Source organism: Platalea leucorodia, assembly GCF_965183815.1.
Source record: "Platalea leucorodia genome assembly, chromosome: 2".
Lineage (NCBI taxonomy): Eukaryota > Metazoa > Chordata > Aves > Pelecaniformes > Threskiornithidae > Platalea > Platalea leucorodia.
In genome coordinates, this window is record NC_138824.1 from 41,094,456 (window position 1) to 41,115,716 (window position 21,261).

A 21,261-nucleotide genomic window follows, 5' to 3' on the forward strand; every position below is an offset into this window, starting at 1 on the left:
AATACATCAACTATTTAACATTTCACTGCAATAGAACAAGAAATTCAGTTTAGAAATGTCAAAGAATACAATGTTGAAATGATAATACATCAGTTATTTTAACCATGAACATATGTAAATACCCACAAAGTAATTTTGCCAGATCACCAGATAGCATTTTTCTCTTCTGAAAATTGCCACAGGTTCTTCAATAACCATAAAGTGCTTTAAACTCCATTTCACATCTCATCCAAAAACTTGTGCCTCCAGTAGCAAAATAACTTTTGACATAATGCCTAGGCAATAACTTGATACTGAATAAGATATAACAGTCAAATCCATTTAATGGGCACTCCCTTCCTACATTGGGTTTTCCTAGGATGATTTCTGTCACAGTAATGACCATATCATTCCTTTCTTAGTTTTTGAGATTTGATGAGATATGGAATGCACTATTTCAATGTCTGTCCTAATTCAGTCTGATAAAAGGTGAAAAACCTATACTTCAACACTTCACTAATCATCAGTACACCTTGATAGTTAGATTTTCATAAATTTGCCATGAATTTAGCATTCCCAAGGCTAAATGGGTGTAACCACAGACATATTAAAACTTTTCATATAGCTTTTAAGAACACTTATTCACTCTGACTAATCTTCTATTAGTCTCTGCATTAGGGATAAATAGATCGTCATGATTAATATACTAGGTTTGCACAATGTGCTTGACACAAAATTTCTAAACCCACATTTTTAATAACTTGGTATGAAGTTTACTAAGCACATTTTCCCAAACTCTCCTGGAGGATTTTTATGTCACATTTTGAAGAGATGTGCAATTCAGAGTCAGTGAAGCCAATGTGACAGTGCCAACACGCAATGCTGCCTTAAAACTCCTCTCTGATCTCGTTAAATCTTTCACATGTCTCATACGTGGTCAGAGAATTAACAGGATAATTCCACCTAAGCTCCTTGCTTGCTTAAGCAGACATACATTCTTGCTCCAGAGTCAATCCATTCATAGTTGCTATTCTTTTATAGTTCTTTGTATTTCAACAGATTTAGAGTTTAAGGTCATAGTTCCAACAACATTTCTGTTTTGGTAGAGAAAATAAAATGCAGGTGTCATATCAAGAAAAAAAAAAGGAAAGGAAAAAGGGAAAAAGGAAAAGGAAACCAGAATACAACTCTGAGTCAGTAAAGCATTTCAAATTGTTTCTTCGTAGAGTCTCACCCAACACACCCTCTCTGTCCTCCCATAAAAAGTATGAGAAAAATGTTTCGAAGGTCAATATTCCACAGTTCTCATCTACCATTATTTAAATGTCATAATTCAGATCCAGCTCTGCCCAAATGAGAACATGGTGCATCAGATCCCAGGACCACCTTCTCTCCTGGTTTGTATGGGCCTAATGACAATTATTCATCTATACAAAAGAGAGGAATGCCAGAGGGAGAAACTAATTCTTATTTCTGTACTCCTGGAATGGAAGAGAACTCAAGTTCAATTACCTTCCAGGAGCACAGATAAGACTTTTAACCTTTGTCTCCACATTCTAGACAGAAAACAAGAGGCTTAAGGACACTGTTACTGCTCCCTTCCAGTTTTCAATATGTCCAAGTCTCCACATTCCAATGCCAAAATACTAGGCACAGTATTCGTTAAGACCTTGCTTCATTTTTTAGTACTGACTGCCACAAACACTGCAATAATGTAAATCTATTATAAAGAAGGAAAGAAGAAGAAAGGAAGAAATTCCCAAACCAGACAAACTGCACATACTTAATATTTGTATAAAAATGCATATCTGATGGTTCCAAAAAGCAGAACACCATGCCATTCCAGCCTAACAAAGAAACCCTGTGGTTCTTGCTGTTAGAAGGGGGAGTTGTAGGTGTGTTTGTTATAGAAATTCGGATTCTTTAAATTTTTCAGTGCTTCACTGATTTACTGTTTTCTTGGTTAGTCTAATAGATAGTGCAACCTCCATGTCCTTCGTCTTTAAATGTGTTTTTAGAATGACTTTCCTAAAACAAAGTCCAATGCTAAATAGCAACAGCACTGCAAACATCAAGAAAAGCTTGCTACCTTGTAGGACTTCCTTCTTCCCAGCTGCTCTCACTTACTGTGCAATTTGTCTGAAGCTGTTTTTTCTCACTGGATATATTTTTGTCTCTACAGTCAAATTACATGGGGCACTTCAGGCAAACTACATTATTTCCTACCAAGCATTATGAGCTATCATGACTGAATATTCATGCATGTGCTTAAAAATGTCTCTACCATTGCAGAGCTCAAAGGGATGAAAAAGAAAGTAACCGAGTTACAAAAGCAATTCAGATCAGCAGAGCACTGACAGTGACTCACCCGAGTTGGGGTCGGAATTGCCATCAGCTTCAGTCCTCTTGTCCGGTGAAGCCTGGTCGTAGAATTCGTCCTGCGGCTGAACCAGAGGGAGAGGGTGTGAGATCAGGGTTCCACCACCCACCGGCTCGTGGTCTCCCAGACCACTGTCACTGCAGCTTTCCTGGGAGCCATCGGGGAGGTGAAATGTAACACGGCGTTGGGACTACAAAGAAGAGCACAGGACATGCTGATTAGTGCTCTTCTTTTCTGTTCTCCTGACTCTTTTTTTTTTAAAAAACTTTTGACATACAAATAGATTCCTGGCAATGCTTATGAGGCAATTGTTATTATCATGTTTGTTTGTTGGGTTTTTTTTGGTTTTGCTTGCTTTTAGAGCAACCCAGGGAAGATGGCAGGCAGGAGAGCCAAATTTCAAAGGTCTGCACATGCTCATCTGTGAAGTAAGCTTCTCATTAGAAAGTGATCAGTAGACAGTTATGTATATTTCTCATAATTTTAAAAGCATGATTTATGAAAACTTTCTCTGAGAAGCAGAAACCATTGCAAACTATGTTATGAAAAGCAAATGACATAAGTATATATTTCTGTGGTTAAAACCTGTATTATCACGGTTCATACTGGAAAAGAAAGTCCACCAAGTTAAACAAACCAGTAAAAATGGTTGTCATCTTCGAGGAATAGAAGGATATATAAATACATAACTATAAGGATATTTAAATGATATCAATTATCTAACTAATATGGATATTTAGGATTGATAATGTATCTGTGAAATCACAGCGGTCAGCAAAGAATCACAGACTGCAATGATGGAATAAGCGATTATCACTCTGGTAAGAGAAATAAAAATAAACAGCACATCTTTTGTTTGAAACAATACAGTGAATGAGAGCCAGAATTACAAATTTTCCTGAACTTCTTAAAAAAACCCCCACAGTCCTCTCAAAAGAAAAGAAAAAAAATCTGCAGTGTACTCTTGGTTTAGTTAACCATTATTGATTTTGAGCCTATCTCATCTGGAGAAATAACCCAACTTTGTGAATTGTGTCCACAGAATGATACAGTGATTCCCCATGAGCTCCAGAGCCGATAGCACTGCTGTGAATTGTTTAGCAACTGCGACTGTGGGATTCATGAAAGGAATATTACAGGTCTTCATGGATCAAAATACTGCATCTTTGAAGCATCGGAAACAACTAGTTCAAGAGCATCTCAAGAGAGTGGTTAAATTAAGTTAAGCACATCTTCCCACAAAAATGAGTTTCAGCAGCTGGGAGCCTGAGTGATCTGGTTAGCTAGACTGGTTTAGAATAAAGAAGAGATTCAAAAAGTTTGCCTTAAGCTTAATAGCTGTTTAGTTTAGTGGTTGCTTTCTTATTAATATTAGCCATCTGAAAGTTATGGGTTATATCTAAGCTAATCATTCACGATTTCTACAAAGTCAGTAGAGAAAGGAACATCAGGAAGATACAACAGGTATCTTCCACTAGTTACCAATTTTTAAGTAGTTAAAATCAGGTGTCCTGTATCCATCCCAAATCCAAGTAAGTTTTCTGGAAGTTAATGGAAAAAGCATCAGGTCCTGACTCTCCTTTTTTTGCTCTGACTCTCTTTTTTTCACACTTTTTTTTTTTTTTTTTTATGAGGAAAACCTCAAGTTAATAGTGCTAACTGTATGTTTGCTTATTAAAAACTATTTGTTAATGGTAATTGCTACCATTTTACATGATGATCAATATCCTCTACCAGGTTTCTTTTTATTCATCTCCCTTGGGCAGACATAGATAGTTGATTAAGCCAATTTTGGATTACTGTGTAATTCAGTATAGAAATAAATGTAATACTATTTGCTCTTGGCTGTGATTTTTTAATTAGCATTTTGCTTTTAAGTTCATTTTCTAGCTTTAGGATTAGAATCCAACTGTAGCAAAACCAAATAGATCCTCTGAGTCATTGGGCTGTATTCGTTTACATCAACAGACGACCTAACTCTATATATTATCACTAAGCAAACTTTTACCTCACACTTTGTTACTTTTTCTTACAATGCTTTCATTCTGGAATTGCCACCCTGAACAATATATTTGAAATTGCTAGCAGGCTCCTTCCCTTCAATATGAACAAAATAGGAATATAGCTAACTACACAGCTTAAAATCTTCTCTTCCTGCATTTATTTTCAGTAACCCAAATTTAGAAATCTGTTTTTCCAAAGTAAGAATTTATGTCACTAGTAAAATCAGTAAGAGGCACAGGAAAAAGAGATTAATTTCATTTTTTTTTAAACTAAAAGACTCTATGAGAAAAGATGAATGACTGAGAAAATAAATCCTTAAAGTAAGGGAGGAGATGAAAATTTCAATTTAAAATTCTGAAAATTAAACCCCTGTAATTAACCACCCAAATAAACATAAAAATACATAATTACAAAAATGTCCAGTTTCATGAGTTATGTAGTAAAAATACTGATCTCGGGTAACAAAGGCTCCTCATACTAGCCAAAATCTGCTCTAACTCTATACTGACAGGCAACCAGTCCGCCAGTAAAATGGCACAGGCCTACCACTAATACTGGTAACTTCTTAGCTGATAGTGCTATAAATTTTTAAATCCATACTTTAAATGATAAGAAAAAAATATATCGGCTTGGCTTTCTGAGCCTCTCACTGAGGACCCTACAAATCATAAAGGATTATAAAAAGAATCTAAAGGTCATGTAAACAATGATCCGGTTCCAGAGATGATGAACAGACAGCATGCAGTCTGTCAAGAAACTTTAGACTAAGCTGTGCCATCAAAACAACGAGGGGAAAATGCCTTCTACAAAGAGAGACTCAAAGTAAACCCTTAAGATTAGGCATATCATATTAATTGCAAGGAAAGACCGTCACTCAGCCTACTAGGCGTTTATGAGGGTGTTAAGTGATGCGATACATGGCCGCCTCCTCCAGCTGCCCTGGTCCAGGACCCTCCTGCCCAGCCGCTGGAGTCCAGCCCAGTGCTTGGGGACCCGGGCTCTCTGCCCAGTCTGAGGGACGCGTCTGCCACTTTCTCCTGTGCACTAGCAAAGCTGCTGCAGTACCAAGACTGAGCGTGTATCCCGGGCACAAACACACACAGAGCGGACACTGCCAGGACCATGGCTGTGGTTATGCAGACGGCCACAGACAAAGTGCTGCCCCCAGCAGCACCCACATTCAGGACTCACACCAGACACAGGCACGGACAGCCACGTCCCCTCCTCCTCTTGGGCTGGCAGGGGCAGAAGGTCACTGGTGCAGCACACACACCACATTCTCCAGGTTCACAAGCACACGCACATTCACAGATCCCCTGAGCACCAGTGTGGCCCCTCTGACTGCCTGGCACCCCTGCCTGGATCCCAGGCCCCTTACCTGCCCCATGGGTCCCTGACTGGTCCAGCTGGGTGCTCACTGCAAACATGCAGCACTTATCCTATGGGCACACCACTCTCGTGGGTCCTGCCGAATACCAGCACGGACTCTCCGCCTGTCTGATACCCGTGCCCAGATCTGGGCCCTCCTACTCCCCAGCTGGTCCAGAGAATCCACATACACACCCCACATACACCCAGTCTAGGGAAGGTACAGACACTTCCCCCCAGCAGCAAGCACCCAGCACACAGGCTGGCCCCCTCACTCATACATTGAATTTCTACTCTCTACAATAATATCAGGGACTCTTCTTTCAGAATAAAATCCTACAACATGCTCAGATTATGTTTGTATTTATCTATTCCCTTGTGCAACCAAATGCAGATTTGAATTATTTTTACCTAAAGACAGAATCAAGTTATTCTGAGTAATGAGGTTTATAGTTGGTACAACACTGGGACTAATGATAACAAGTAATTACAGTTTTAATTATGCTACAACATATGCAGGATTATATGCAGCATGAGGTAGGGTTATGGTTCAGGTCCACAACACTTGGCCAAAATTCAGATCTGAAATCTGTGACATATTCAATCATAAACCACCATTTGGGGAGGGGGGTGGGGGGGTGAAATACGGGTTTTCTTCAGGTCCTGAGAAACATGCAGTCTTTATTTTTAATCAAGAAATATAAAATCATTGTTATGTGAAACCCAAAACTGAAAAGAAAAATTTAGTCCAAACAATATGCTTTTCACCTCTGTCAAAGCAATTTCAATATATAATTCAGAACAATTTGACTCAGTAGGTTTTTGAATCTCAGCTGAGTTTAAAAATGAGGAAAACAGCTCGTATATGTTACATGGAATCGTTCTTCTTTTAATTACCTATTGCAGCAGATTCTATAGAGCTCATCCAGGTGAAGCATGACTTCACACCCACGAGAGATATAAAGAAGAATTAATTCTGTATCTTAGATGGCAATAAAGGATAGCAAACTCTGGTGCTGATAAAAGAACAGTTCAAGCATAATAGGAACACTTTTTTTTTTCGGTTTTAAGACCAGGTGGTCAGCCAGCTGATACTTTTTTTAATCATATTAACAACCAAAATTATAACAAATCAACCACACATGAAACTGTTTTAGCTGCTGCTTTCCTGCTACAACAAAACCAAATACATACCTAGTACTTTCTAATAATTTGTGGAATTACTAGATATAAGTAATAGCTGTGGTACTTGAAAATGCCAATAAAAATATCAACAAGAGCTGTTGGGTGGAGGGGAGGAATGGATGGTAGAGGGTGGGGATATTACTAATCTTATCGATGAAGCACAGAAAAGTAGAACCTGTGCTTGACATAGCATATTGCATTTTTCTTCATTACAGTATTTTATTTGGAGATATTGAAAACATTTTAAAAATATATTTTAGTTACAGCTTACAATATTCCCTTCCTCATATTCTTCTGTCCTATTTTTCTCACTTCTGTTGTCTTGATATGAGGAATTCAGTGGTGCCCAGTGACAGGACAGGTAACAATAGGCACAAACTGAAACACAGGAGGTTCGGAACATCAGGAAACAGTTTTTTACTGGAAGCGTGACTGAGCACTGGCACAAGTGGTCCAGAGAGGTTGTGGAGTCTCCCTCCTTGGAGATATTCAAAAGCCATCTGGACACTGTCCTGGACAATCGGTTCTAAGTGTCCCTGCTTCATCACGAGGGTTGGACTAGGTGGCCTCCAGAGGTCCCTTCCAACCTCAATCATTCTGTGATTCTGTGAATTCTAATTGAAAATAAATAAAAAAAAAAAATGCTAGAAATATCTGGAGCAGTTTCATAATTTTCCAGCGCTGAAAACATGATGTTGTATTGAAGTATTTCTGACAACCCTAGCTGTATAAAATGTATTCTGATACCAGAATTTGTAATTTCATTCCATACAAATCTATTACTTTGGAAAGTGGCATAAAGCATTAAAGATACAATCCTGAAATCCTTAAGCAAAAGGACTGGTAAGAATTGTACCTCAGCATGGATTTCTAGAAAAGGTGGGCCAATACCAGTGAGGTTTGGGCACTGCTTGTGAGACTAAGATTTTTGCTGCTGCCTTGTTTTCCCAGAAACCCTCACACACAGGCAGAAAATGGACTATTAGTAGTGTAAGTTATTTTGTCGACCTGAGTGCTGAAAATCTGAACTAGAGGAAAGATAATTCCATGTGATATCGAGTGTTTGAAATGTCCTGTGGCAGATGAGTTACAAGTTGTGTTGGAAAGAAAACTTTAATGTAGGAAGTATAAGCACTAGTTTTCAAAACTGTTCAGTGCTTTCCACAGTATACTAGGTTCTAAAATGCATTTTACTTCCAATTATGTGCTTGAATCAAATAGCAAGTTACAGGAATCAGCATTAAGAGAAGCTTTTGCATGGTGAGATTTTTTTATTCTGAAAACCAGACTTTCAAGCTTTGTACAACTACTGTATTGTTTTTGCTAATCAGGGATCCAAGAAATAATTATACTATTGTTCCGTTGCTGAATGTCTCAGAGGGACAGCTTTGGCTACAGATCCTATCCATTGTTAGAAATCAAGCTATAATTAAAAAAAAACATTTCTACACTGGATTGTTGCAAATAGAACCTGCTGAATTTTAAGCAACTGAGCTGGCTTCTGAGTTTACAAATCAGGTACTTTAAACAAAATGTGCTCTTCTCCACTCAATATAGTTGTAAGTTAAAAGCCTCGATTTCTGTCCTTGATTTTCCGGACGGGCAGAAGTCACTAAAACATCCGATTCACAGCAAGTCAAATTAAGCTTTACAGAATGGGCCATATGTTTGCATATCAGAATACATATTCAAGCATGACACATCTTCAATTGTCATTGCAATCTTTTATTTCAGATATGGAGATTTTGCATCAACAAAAATTCTTTCCCTTTCCTTCCTGAACTATTATGCCATACTTTGTGTTAAGATGACAAAGGAATATTATGAAGGAAAAACAAAGACAAAGAAAACATTCTGGGAATACCTTCCTTATGGAAAGATTGTTGATATGGAGGCTTAAAAGAGAAACTTGAAAAAATAATTTACCTTTATGGAAAATAAACAGAAGAATCTATACATGACATACTTTACTGAAATTTAAACCCCACTCATGAATAAAGAAGTCAGAGAAGAAACATATTAAAATAACATCAAGTGTAAGCAGTAGACAAATACTCTAAAAAGCCAATGAAATTATGATGATGAAGAAGATATTGTTTGTGCACAAGTTTAACAAAACATTGTAAGGGTACAAGAAAATACTATGTTTCATTAGATGTCCTCTGTGGAAGATGTCTGTTTGATAAAGTTTGTTCCTCTCAGGATCAAAACAAAGACTCCTGGTTCATGTACTAAAAAATGGGTATAATTTTTTTATGAGATCAAGCCTGTAAATAGAAGAAGTCAAGTCACAAAAACCAGACTAATAACAGTTTCAGAGGGGAAAAGATGTGCTGGACACACCAAGCTTTAAAATATAGTTTTAACAAACTATAGTTTACACCCTTCTTTTCTCATAAGATAAACCACATTTTTTTCTTAAATTCCTACAGTGGAAGCACAAACAGTGCACCTTTCAATGCAGCAAGAGTGTAATCTGGGATAAGGAGATTCTTTTTAAACTAAACCACAGCAGGAAACTTACATAAAAATATCTATGTTTGCATTTGCTCCGCAGAAAGAATTAGCAACGTCTTTGAATTAACATATGATTGCTGTATTAGTTTGTTTTATAAATAAACAATGGTTTATTATATAATTTTTCAGTTCTGACTGACTTAATGAAAGCCCCCTGAAATCTACAATCTACCTTCTCCTTTCCAAATAGGAAAGATGAATGAAAATATACTTCTGGACTGTGACCTTCTGTTGAAAGTGTGTAGTTGTAGAGTATTTCGCAGGAAGGCGACAACGCGCCTCAAACAGGGCTTTGTATAATTCAGCTCAGTGATCACTTATACACACCTTCTACCTTCATGTTTCACTCAAGCTTACAAAAGAATATGAATCTGAGATAAAATCATTCTACTTTCTTCGTAAAAGCCACTCTTGTTTCTCCCAGATAATCTTGGATCAACTCTGCGTTATGTACAAATTGTGCAGCAGACCCGTGCAATTTGCTAAGAGAAATAGGGTTATTTTTTTCTTGGCTGCATCTAAACTAAACTCACTCATGCAGTCTCCATGGCAGTCCTTATTCAAGGATCCTACTTGCATCACAGGATAACCCATTCTCCATGCCGATCTTGATATCTTACCCACAGAACCAACATAATGGAGACAGATAAAGTTTCCATCAGTCTCTCAGGCTAAACTAAGAACAAAAAAAGAAAAAGCAATTCATACTGCATCTTCATACTATGTCTTCGTACCATGCTACCTGCATAAATAGCTGGAGTGGTTACGTATTTACTTGTTTTTAACCCCTAAGGTAACAATGTTGGTATTAATTTCAAAATGTAAATTGTTGTTATACCAGACAATCATTTGATTTCTTCTGCTCAATTTTGCAGTACTAAAATTTCATAGAAATCAGAAAATTATGCTGTAATATATTAAAAGGAAGCATAAATATAATCACCTATTATATCTCTCTTCTTACTTAGGCTTCCGAGAGCTGGCCTTTTCTTCAGGGTGAAAATATTATCAATTACAGTCTGCCCACTGACTGGGAAGGAAATGACTGCTTGATGGTCCCAAGCACATTTAAACATGGGGAACAAAGAGCCTCTCTGGTTGGGAGTGATTTTAGTTTTGCAGAGACAATGAATGAAGAAAGACCTGCAGTCAAATCCTATGGTTTCAGTCACCTGTTGAGGTAATACCACTTTCCTCCTTTGTTTATGTAGGGACAATCCTTCATTTTATTTCATGAAACTATAGTCTTTGTGCCATAAATTCTTCCTGGGTTTTGTTGGATTATTATTTTTTTTTTAAATTGGACACTCTAAAGACTGACAAACCTTTGACTAAAGACACTAAACACAGGACTTTTACTTATACATTTTAAGTCTTATCTTCTTAATAGCCACTTAAAAGGCAAATATTCCTTTTCCTAATAAGCATTGTTATCTATCTACGATCATCTTGACTGCCAGGTAAATTTGACCAACCAGGAAAGCTGACTCTTACAATTTAATCTAGTCTAAATCAGAGTATTACCTTATTCAACTTGGGAGTCTCGTAAAATACTAATAAATTTTCAACATTTTAAGTCTTAGCCCCTGTCCTTTTGAATTAATTGTCTGAGACTCAAGAAATCAATTCTCAGCCTACAATTATGCAAATTAATATCTCAGATGCATGGAAAGGCAAGTGGGGGGAAGAGATGGAAACTGCTGTACACAATAAAACATAAAAGAAAATAGCCAGGTGTGCTACCAGTAGACAACTAAGCTAATGTTCAGAAATATTATTCATCCAAATGGCTAGGCATTAGCAAACCACAGTTTGCTACATCTGTTACATGTTTCATACCAGAAACTCTATGGAAAATCACTCAAGAAAGGATTAATTAAAAATGTAATAATTTTGTAGATACCTATTAAAAATCATTGTTGTATCTAGGATAGTTTTCTAAACACATTTGTAGTTAATGGAGAAAGAGAGGCAGCTCTAGTGAACATTTGTGCCATCCTAAAAAAAAATATGATTGTAAAATAACAGTAAAATGCTTTTTTTGATATGTCTGTACTCAATCATTGACTACAGATGACTAGGTAAACTTAGGACGTGTATTAGAAGGCTTAAGGCAGATTAATTCCTTTGACAACTCTGTTGTTATACACCTTGACAGTAGAGAGACATGAAATTCAGAATTTTCAAATTTCAATGCCCAAAGTTAACCTACCAGTAAAAAAGGTAGATCTTGCATTATGTTCATAACTATTTAGACACCCAACTTTAGATATTCATCACTTGAAATTTTAGCTGCCATTAAGTATTTAGGATACAAGAACCTGATGAAACAGATCTCTCTGACAAAAAAGATACTGCACTGACTGCGAATTGCCTTATCCATTGCTCTGGCAAGTTTTATAAGAGCAGCTTATTTGTATTACAGCATGCAAAGAAACTCGCATATAAAGAATTTAGTTGTAATAGAATTATATTTTACATGATCTTTAGTAATTTAAAGACTTCAGTGATGTTCAATGTATTTGTTTATTTTGATTTTGGTGATGAGTTCCTCCTAGCAAGACAGATAATGCACAAGTGCACTCAATTGAAGCAGCATTGCAGAAGCACTGTACCAATTATAACGATAACCAGCATAACTTCTCTACACTCTCAGAAGTTTTACATTAGTAAAAACATGTGTTGATCAATAATGCATATGAACTACTAAAATGTAGAAACAGATGTTGCTGAAATTTTACAAGTTTAATTATAATAATAAATTTTCCCTGATTTACATTCTGTGAAACTCATCTGGCTTCGGTAATGTGAACAGGGTAATAAAGTTTCTGGGACTTTATTTTAACTATAAATTACATTTTTAAATGTGAGCAAAAACAATTGAGAATATTTCCCATCCGAGGAACATATATTATCTGGAGGCTGCTTATAAAAAGAACCTTATTATTGTCTTATATGAATGACATAAAATAATAAAAATATTGACTGCTATATTTGCAATTATATTTATACTCAACATAAATTATGTTTATAGTATTTAATTAGTTACAGAAGTATTCAATCAACTAAGTTTTATTAATTGCATTGAGTAAACTGACACATGTGGTATCATGTCAATAATAATTCTTGCTACTGCATCTTATTATTGAAGCTGATAATTACTGTGTTATAGAAGTGCTGTGTATTTATGCTTTCATCACAGTCAGTCACTACAGCAGATATGCAGAGTTATGCAGTACCAGGAAGCAGGAAACTTTCCAGTGATCTTCAAGAAAAAGAAAGATGTGATAAAAACCCTTTTAGTATTCTGTTCCATTAGCATTCTTTAGTACAGCATATAACCTTGGAAATCAAGCGGGCCATGGCTGTTGTATAAAGGTAGCAATCTTTTGTCTAGGGCGACACAGCCTCACTCTATAACTAACCTCAGGATTTGAATACTTCATTTTTAATTGTGGATATAAGAGGAAGAGAAACTTCAAAATCCACAGACTTAGCAGCAAATGACCAGTTGTCCGCTAGGAAGTTGTGTATCATAGGGCTTTAAAAGTAGTCAGATTAACACTGTTTTAAAACAAAAATGAAAAAGAAAAAAAAAAAAGGAAGTTTGAAGTCCTTTAAACCATCACACTCTAAAACAACCAGTACGCATAGTGACATCATGATGTCAGTCTTCACTTTTATTTATGTGAGTTTGAGGAAATGCAATTAAGAAGATCATATTTCTCCTCAATAAAGCAAGGATTAATACACGCAGAAAAAAAATGAATTGTCATAAAGATTCTAAGGATATCCTGTATTAGCATGGGAGCGGGAGGAGGGCAAGGAAGGAGGCTCTCAATTTAGGGATGCTGTAGGGGGAATAGTACATTAGAACATTGCCTCCTGAACTAGTACTAGCATGTGTAACGGTATGTCACTGACAGCTTACTGGGTTACAATTAATTCTGAGTCATCAGTCATGTCTTCTTCCTGCAAGTACAGAAAGCAGAAACAGCAGCAGCATTGCCCTTTGAGGATAAGACCTTTTACATGCTATGATTCTAGAAAGCAGCTGTACATCTATTAACACAATGGACACTTTAGGTGTCACATTAGATAAATGGATCCACATTGGAAAAGCTGAAAGTAGACATGATTGTCAAGGATAATGCGGTTAAGCTGGGCATCCTGGGAAAGATGTAATTTCTATAATATTTTAATTTTGAAACTAATATTATTATCCCAATCGATTGCACACGCTATAAGTTAATTAAAACACCCCTGTTAAAACATATCTGCATCTCTACCAGAAAAGTAACTAGACAATAATGTATCTGCACCATAAAAAACCCTATGTTTTGTTACTTGGGACACGATGTCCTTAAGAATTGCTTTCCTAAGAGCAGATTTCTAAATTTTATTTTACTTTTCTTGTATTGAACTCCCAAATCTTTGGAGCTTTCATTTTGCATATGCAAATACATGCTACAGAAGAAAAACAAAACAAACCCATAGATTTTCACTTAGGATTCTTCAGAGAACAATACATATTACAACAAATACTTACTACAAATTCTTCTTCCACCACATATAACACATATGTACATCTGCCTGGTAATATCTTAGCATGCCAAAGTTTGGAAAACTAAATCCACAGAGAATGTTAGGACTTTCAGTGGTTGAATAGTTTTTTTTGTTTTGTTTTGTTAATGTGTCTTTCATTCCTGTGCCATGTTGACTACTGGGGCAAATCTCCGATACATGAAATTATATTCCCAAATACAGTCCAAAATGAAGAGTAAGCACATTAAGGTGTTTCCTCACAGAGATTTCTAGAAAAAAATATAAAATATGCTTCAGCAGCTTAGCCAGTAAGAAAGGTAAAACCTCATTTATTAATAAACAAGATAAAAACAAAAGAGCCTTTTTGCGTGGAAATCAGCTACACAGAGAAGACAGTGGTACTATTGTACTATCAAACCAGCAGATATGCTCACAGGTATCTTACTGTGAGAGTAACTAGTTAGAAATGTATTTTCTGCTGGCCTCACACAGAAGTCAAATGAGAGCTGACAAGAAACACTATTATTATTAGACTTCATCCAATTTTCAGTATTTTCCACAAATTACATATGGCATGCTCTTGACACATTAAAAGTTACAGGGAAAACAAGAACTCTGACTACCTGGATAGTTTTAGAAAATGCTGCCAATGCCATGGGTCCCCTTGGAATAGGCTGAAAGATAAGTTTGATAGTCCATGTTCGTATTCTGGTGTTGATGATCTAACCTAATTTGTGCCAGCTGAGTTTAATGTTAGTAAAGTAAACTTACACTGGTGAATTTCTTTCTTTCAGTGGTCTAAAAGAATAACTTTGCAGAAGTCTTTGAAGGTACATCAACTGATGCTAATAATCACCTACTTCTGCTTAGCTTCTACTAGAAATAGATTCACTGAGTGACATATTCAAAACTACAGACCTGCATATGGTCTTGGCCTGTGACTTCTCCAACATTATCTGTCTACAAAACTGGAGAAAGCAGGACATTGGACATAAACCATTTAGTGATTGGTGCATACTAAATTTACATACTAGAAAGTTTCTCGTTTCACAGAATTTGTTGGATACCATCACCTTTGATCCCAGTGTTTAAAACTGATGGACTTATTTGTGCACTTTCCACCTAGAGCACATGACCATGTCTATTAATACAGATAGCCAAAGACTGCTGACTTTTGAGCTCAACATTTACTAACATTTCAAGGGTAATTTATATGTATTTTGCAAATGCTAGCTTTTCATTAGCCAAACTGACAAGCACAAACCTTTTGTTTCACATTTTATCTTATGCAACAATATTAATTTAAATAAAAGCATGAAAAACACAGAGGCACAAAGGAATGAAATTGCACTTCACAAAAACATTGTAAAGGTATATGCATATGCCCTGTGTGTCTTTGTTTTCCAGGGAATATTAAAAAAATAAGTCCAAAGAGGTTGTATCTAAACCTAAACCAAGGGTTTACGAGTATTGCTGTTATGTCACGATACGTTCTACGTTACATTACTAGCTATCTACAGAATGGGCAGGACGTATTTCTGAGTGAGAATTCAGCACTGGAACAATTATTAAATAAATTATATCTATTCATGGGTAAATTGAACTGAGTTGCATTATTGTTTTAATATCAATTTCTCACATAGTAGTACATCAGGATCCTTTCTGATATGTACTACTATGACAGATGGAAGAAAATGCATGGTAGTACTTCGAGATTTAAGGTGTTATCAGACTATAGAATACATCACAGAGCTCAGTGCCTGTGGAAGCCACCTTATCATAGTCTTCACACGTTGACAAGGCATGTAAAGAATGCATCCAAACCCCCTGATTTGATCTTTGTTGTTGACAGATCACAGATATGAAGTCTGAGATATTTCCACAGGAACTGCAAGTAGGTTGATAACTAGTCAAAAATGGCAGATAACTATGCCTACTTCAGCAAGAATCTGAAAGTGGAAGTTTTTTTTTTTAGAGAGAATGAGCAAAGGAAGAAGATGTCATTACATTACAGTTACTAGTAATACAAAAAAGCAGTGAAAATAGCAGGCAAAACAACTTCAAGACTGAGAAAATTCTCTGAAATGGAGTCTTTAATACTTGTTCACAGAATTTCGAATTTCATTTCTAGAAAGAAATAAACATGGGCTTAACCTAGAACTCAGTAAAGTCACTGGAAATTTTCTTGCTGATATCAACAGGATTAGGATTGGTCCAACAGCATCTTCATGAGCCCTAAAGCTAATAAAATCCCAAGTTTTTCTTGTCATCTAGCAGCCAATGTTTGGAATGTTTTTGACTTTACCAACCTTTTGACCTAAATTATGTTACTCACAGATATTATCTTTTGTACTGAAGACACTCATCATACATAATCTACTTCTTTGCCTTGTAGTGTTGGATTTTCTTTTCCAGTGTGTGCTAATAAGTGCTCTTTGGATATAAAAATTTAAATCTGATTATGGCATCTTAAACAAGCTTTAAATGTATTAAATAATCACTTAGGTTTGACATTAAGTGTTTTGTGTGTCAGTGTTTTGTGTGTGTGTGCAGATTCCTGTTCTTGAACTTCTTAGAATCAATTGAATATATATTCTTTTAATAGCTTATCTCTCTAGTTTCTAAATGGAGATCAAATTCTTATTTGTAATTAATGAACTATATGTGAAGCATGCCCTCAACTTATGAATTACACAATGGTCAAAAACACCTAGTCAAAAATTATGCTGCAGTCAAAGCGAGATCGACATTTCAGTATGAAATGACAGGCACATTTCATTAAAGGTCAAATTCTGCAGTTATTCTTCAGAAGGTAATGGAGGCCTTGCACTGCAGTAAGGATTGCTGATTTCACCAACAGGTAATTATTCCATTAATACATCCATTATGCAAAGACAGAACAGCCAAACTACTAAAGTGTCAAGCATGCATCACATTTGGCCAGACCAGTCCTCATGTATACGCAGGTTATAGAACAGCCATAGAAGTCCCACTCAGCACAGATGTATTCCCGTTGCTCCTTAAAACAGTGCACACATTGCACCGAGGCAGAGTGACAACAGCTGTAACAATGTACTGGAGAAAAACAGCAGGTAGACTAGTTAGATCAGTGTTTTTGGTATCAGGCATTTCTCTGCAAGATACGCTGAAATTGGGGAAAAAAGCAGGTAAGACTACTTTTGGATAAGTGCTTATCACAAAAGTATCTTTTTCCATGGGAATAGTCATAGATAATATTTATTGTAACTGGTTTTATTGAAAGAAACACAATCAAAATGATTAAATAATTCATTCTGCACCTAATGCAAACAAGAGCCTAAAACATGTATATATAACAGATTAGAGAAATGCCTTGTGTGCACTTTGAAAAAGACTAGAGGGTATAGGCTTGCTCTGTAGAGGCAAGGTTATTTATCATTATTTCTTGGGAAAACGCACAGTTCAAAATCTCTAGAACTGAAACTAGAAACCCTCTGGATAATGTATTTTGAGTAGCAGTCCTAATAACAACAGTAAAAGTAACAAAACTAATCCAACATCACACTCTACATAGTTAACTTCATAACGAGGAAGCCAAATGTTTCCTACACTAGGAAAAATTGATATGGTACGTTCCTTGGGTTGACAGATGGAAGGAAAAGACAGACAGATGTGCTCTAATTTATTGATTTTTTTTTTCTTTTGTCTTTTTTTTTTTTTTCCATAAGATGACTATCAGGCATAAATGCAACTGCTTACTCAATAACACTGGCTACAGATATTCACCAGAGCAATAATGCCAAATATCCTTTAGGACTTTGCCCACTAGTATCGTCTCAAATGATATTCAGTAACAAGCAAACTGACTAACAGCTGGCACTTTCCTTAGAAATGGCAAAACACCAACCAGGTCCAGTTTGTGCAGCCCTTGTAGAGGGGACCATCTGGAATGCTAGCCTGAATCTTAACAATTAAAATCAGGGGCCAGGTCAGACAAGTAGCATCCTAAAGAATTCATGACACTGAGTTTCTAAGCTAAACTGAAAATGACAGAGAAGCCAACATGTGAGAGGATATAAGTAGTCATTCTCACCCAGGGGATGGAGGGTGATCATGTGGTTAAAGTACAGGACATGGAGTTTGAAGACTGACTCTGTGACAGATTTCATGCGTAATAAAATGTAAGTCACTGTAATCAATAGAAAGTTTCCCATTAGAGTCAAAATAAGGTACCTGGAGTTTATCTTCCAGGGACTGAGAACCTCCTGACAATGCCCAGCTGCTGTCAGCTGCCAGTGATGTGAAGCACTCAACATTTTTGCTTATTGATAAGTGGGAAAGATCATTGCCTTTTTTCAGCTAGGCATGATGCTTATAAAAGCCAACATGATATTTGCAAATGAATTTGAGATGCTCAGATGGCAAATGCTACCCAAAGAATAAATATTTTATTATTTTATAATTTGAGGTAGGAGAAATATGTTTATAATTTCCATTTACTTGGTTGTAAAAGGCTTAACACTGAGCAGGGGAAGGATGGAAAAGAAAATAAGAGTGGCACTGTGGGAGGTAATACTCAAATAACATAGGAAAGAATGCTGTTCCCTCACAAAGTTTACAATCTGATTGAAGACTGGATGAAGTAAAGACAACAAGAGAGCCACGGGGAAATAACAAAGGTAGCAGTAACAGCTCCATATGATTACTATGGTTAGCTATGTGTCCTGCTTGATGGATCTAAATCATTATGCTTTCTGGTTGTTTCTAGGGATATTTTTTCCCTAAAAAAAAAAACAAAAACAAACAAACAAACAAACAAAAACAAACCAAAAAAGCAGATCTGCAGATATTCCTTTGTTTCTTTTCATAACCTATTACTCTTTTCTTTAATCTCTTAATTTCACTTTTATGATGATGAATTTTACATTAAGGTATTCCTTTTCATGCTCTGATTTTTAAAACAAGAACAAATAGAAATTACTTTTACTCCTCCCCACTTTAGACATTTCCTTGTAAAATCCAGTAGTCATCCACCTGCAAACAGCTAGGGCATCTTTGGGAAAATAAACATAGGAACACTCATTATCAAGTAATGGTGAGAACAGGATATACTGCATAAATGCTTTTATTAAATGCTTGTAAAAATACCTAGATGTAAATCTTCCAATAATTACAGGGGTTGTTTTATTCAGAAGAGGTCATTAGTCTGTGATACCACTCAGCTCACTGTGTTTTCAGGCTATCCTTTATTGCCACTTTAAAGATATTTTTAACTAAGATTTCTTCAAATATACAAAAATCATTACTAAGGTGATATGACACCATACCTGAGTAGTCCAAGTGAAACCATAGAACTATTCATTTCTGGAAAATTATGAATATTTATATGTACTACATCATATGGACATTTATCTATGATAAAATCCAAATATTACTTATATAAATAATGGTGTGAAACTCCTCCAAACCAGCAACTTAAAAACTGCTTTACTCAATTCTGCTTTCCGTTTAAACGCAGATATGACAAATGCGTGGGTTCTGCCAGCCTCCAGAACAAATACTTCAAATAGTACCAATGACAGTTTTCACTGGTATCTAGCACAAAGACCCTCTACGTTTACTTGTGATTATGTTTAATTTCATATCGAGATGATTAATCAGAGTAAACGTCTTTATTTTCTGCTGTTTTAACTTCAAGAGATGATCTCTTCTGTTTTTATCCTATTATAAGGATCGTTACAAAAATGGGAAACAATTAACACTGGATTTAATGCGTGAATGCCATAGAGCTGAAGTAATTGCACTCAAGGTCTGCTAACTTTTTAATCAGGCATTTGGTTGCAAGCTGCTCACGATTGATTCTGAGAGAAGAACTAACAGAGTCTAGGCAGTAAAAGCAGGTGTGCCAAAAAAGCAGACATGTTTGCAAAACCAGTGAAAGGGTCTTGAGGGTAAAAGAAGCAGAAACCAATGGAAAATTCTTCTTAAAAGACTTTTGCTTGGGATCCAGTCATAACTGAGTGAAATTAATTGAGGCAAATGAGCATAGAGAGAGTTTCTTGACCAAAATAATTAAGAAATATGAACAGCAAAACCACAAAAGCTCAGCCTAGAGAAGACTTGCCAGTCAGAACCTTAGTGAGCAGAATTAATTAGATTGGGGAGTTGAAATTTTCACATGCATTTTGCTAAATAAATAAATAAGAAATACCATGAGAGGTTTCTAGAATTACAATTAGAAGACTTACTATTCTCAGCATTTATGCTTTGTTTTGGAGAAAAGAACAGATCCATTTTTATTTCTGTTCACTAAAAAGATTTTTTTTTTTCTTTTCTCTAATAAATCTACTCTCCATGATTAAGAGAGTCCTGAATTCAAAAGTGCTTACACAGCATAGCACTGGGTACACTTATAAATTACTTGTGTTGATGAAGACTATGGCTACATGCACACATGTCTATAGAATCACAATTATGTCAAAGAAGCAAGTGTATCCACTTGCAAGAATATAATCTAAATGAAAATTGCATGCTTACATCGCTTTTCCATTGAAAATACCCCTCCCTGATTCATGTACAGTACTACAACAGTAAACTCCTTTCAGGATTTCTCTCAAGGAAAATTTGATTAGGTTTGCATACTATCTTCGAGGTTTGTGTGTTGTTAGTTTTTTTTTTCTTATCAGTATCTTTAACTAAGTCATCTATGTACCTGATTTCAATGATTTTGGCACACTTCTATACAAAATCCATAGTTTATATAACCTTATATAGCAGTTCTGCATCAGGATCTTGACCAAACTCTCCAAAATTTATAGAAATAGAAAATCATATTGATAATAAGGATCTGAGCCTTGATAATGCAAATCAGAAAAGAATCTCACTTATGAACCAGTAAGCACTATCCATCTTCGAAAAAAAAACACCTAGGTAATAGGTAATGCAAGGGCTTTGGAAGGTTTATTTCAGATATCTCTGAAAACCTTGTACAAATAACATTTTCTAAAAGACTGACAAGAAACAGGACTGAGATGAAACCCAGGCATTTCTAAAACAAAAATATTTTGCAAAATCCTAATCCTTCTGCCTAGCAACAATTTCCCTGTAAACTCCAGAAACAGATTTCCTATCTTTTAGGCACACTCTGGTGAAGAAATGACTAATATGTCAGCTTCCATGCTTTGCCATTTCTAAGGCAAAGCAGGCGACGATGATTTAGAACCAGACTAATATGTTATGTTAAAAGTAAGGGTATCTAAACATTGTTCTAAACCCTTGCTGTTCTATTGTTGTGGTTTTTTTTT

At 36.0% G+C, this 21,261-nt stretch overlaps 1 protein-coding gene across 2 annotated transcripts in view; it reads right to left on the reverse strand.

Annotated features, from left to right (window-relative positions):
• The window catches only part of PCDH9 (protocadherin 9), a gene marked incomplete at both ends in the record, with an annotated part of 688,753 nt that overhangs the window by 249,354 nt on the left and 418,138 nt on the right, over positions 1-21,261 (reverse strand). Inside the window, one exon of one of the 2 annotated variants that reach the window (XM_082337652.1) lies at positions 2,348-2,423. In XM_082337652.1, coding sequence (XP_082193778.1) covers positions 2,348-2,423 — 76 coding nt within the window. Of the gene's footprint in view, positions 1-2,347; positions 2,550-21,261 lie in introns of both variants that reach the window. The other variant, XM_082337651.1, reaches the window with a different exon arrangement.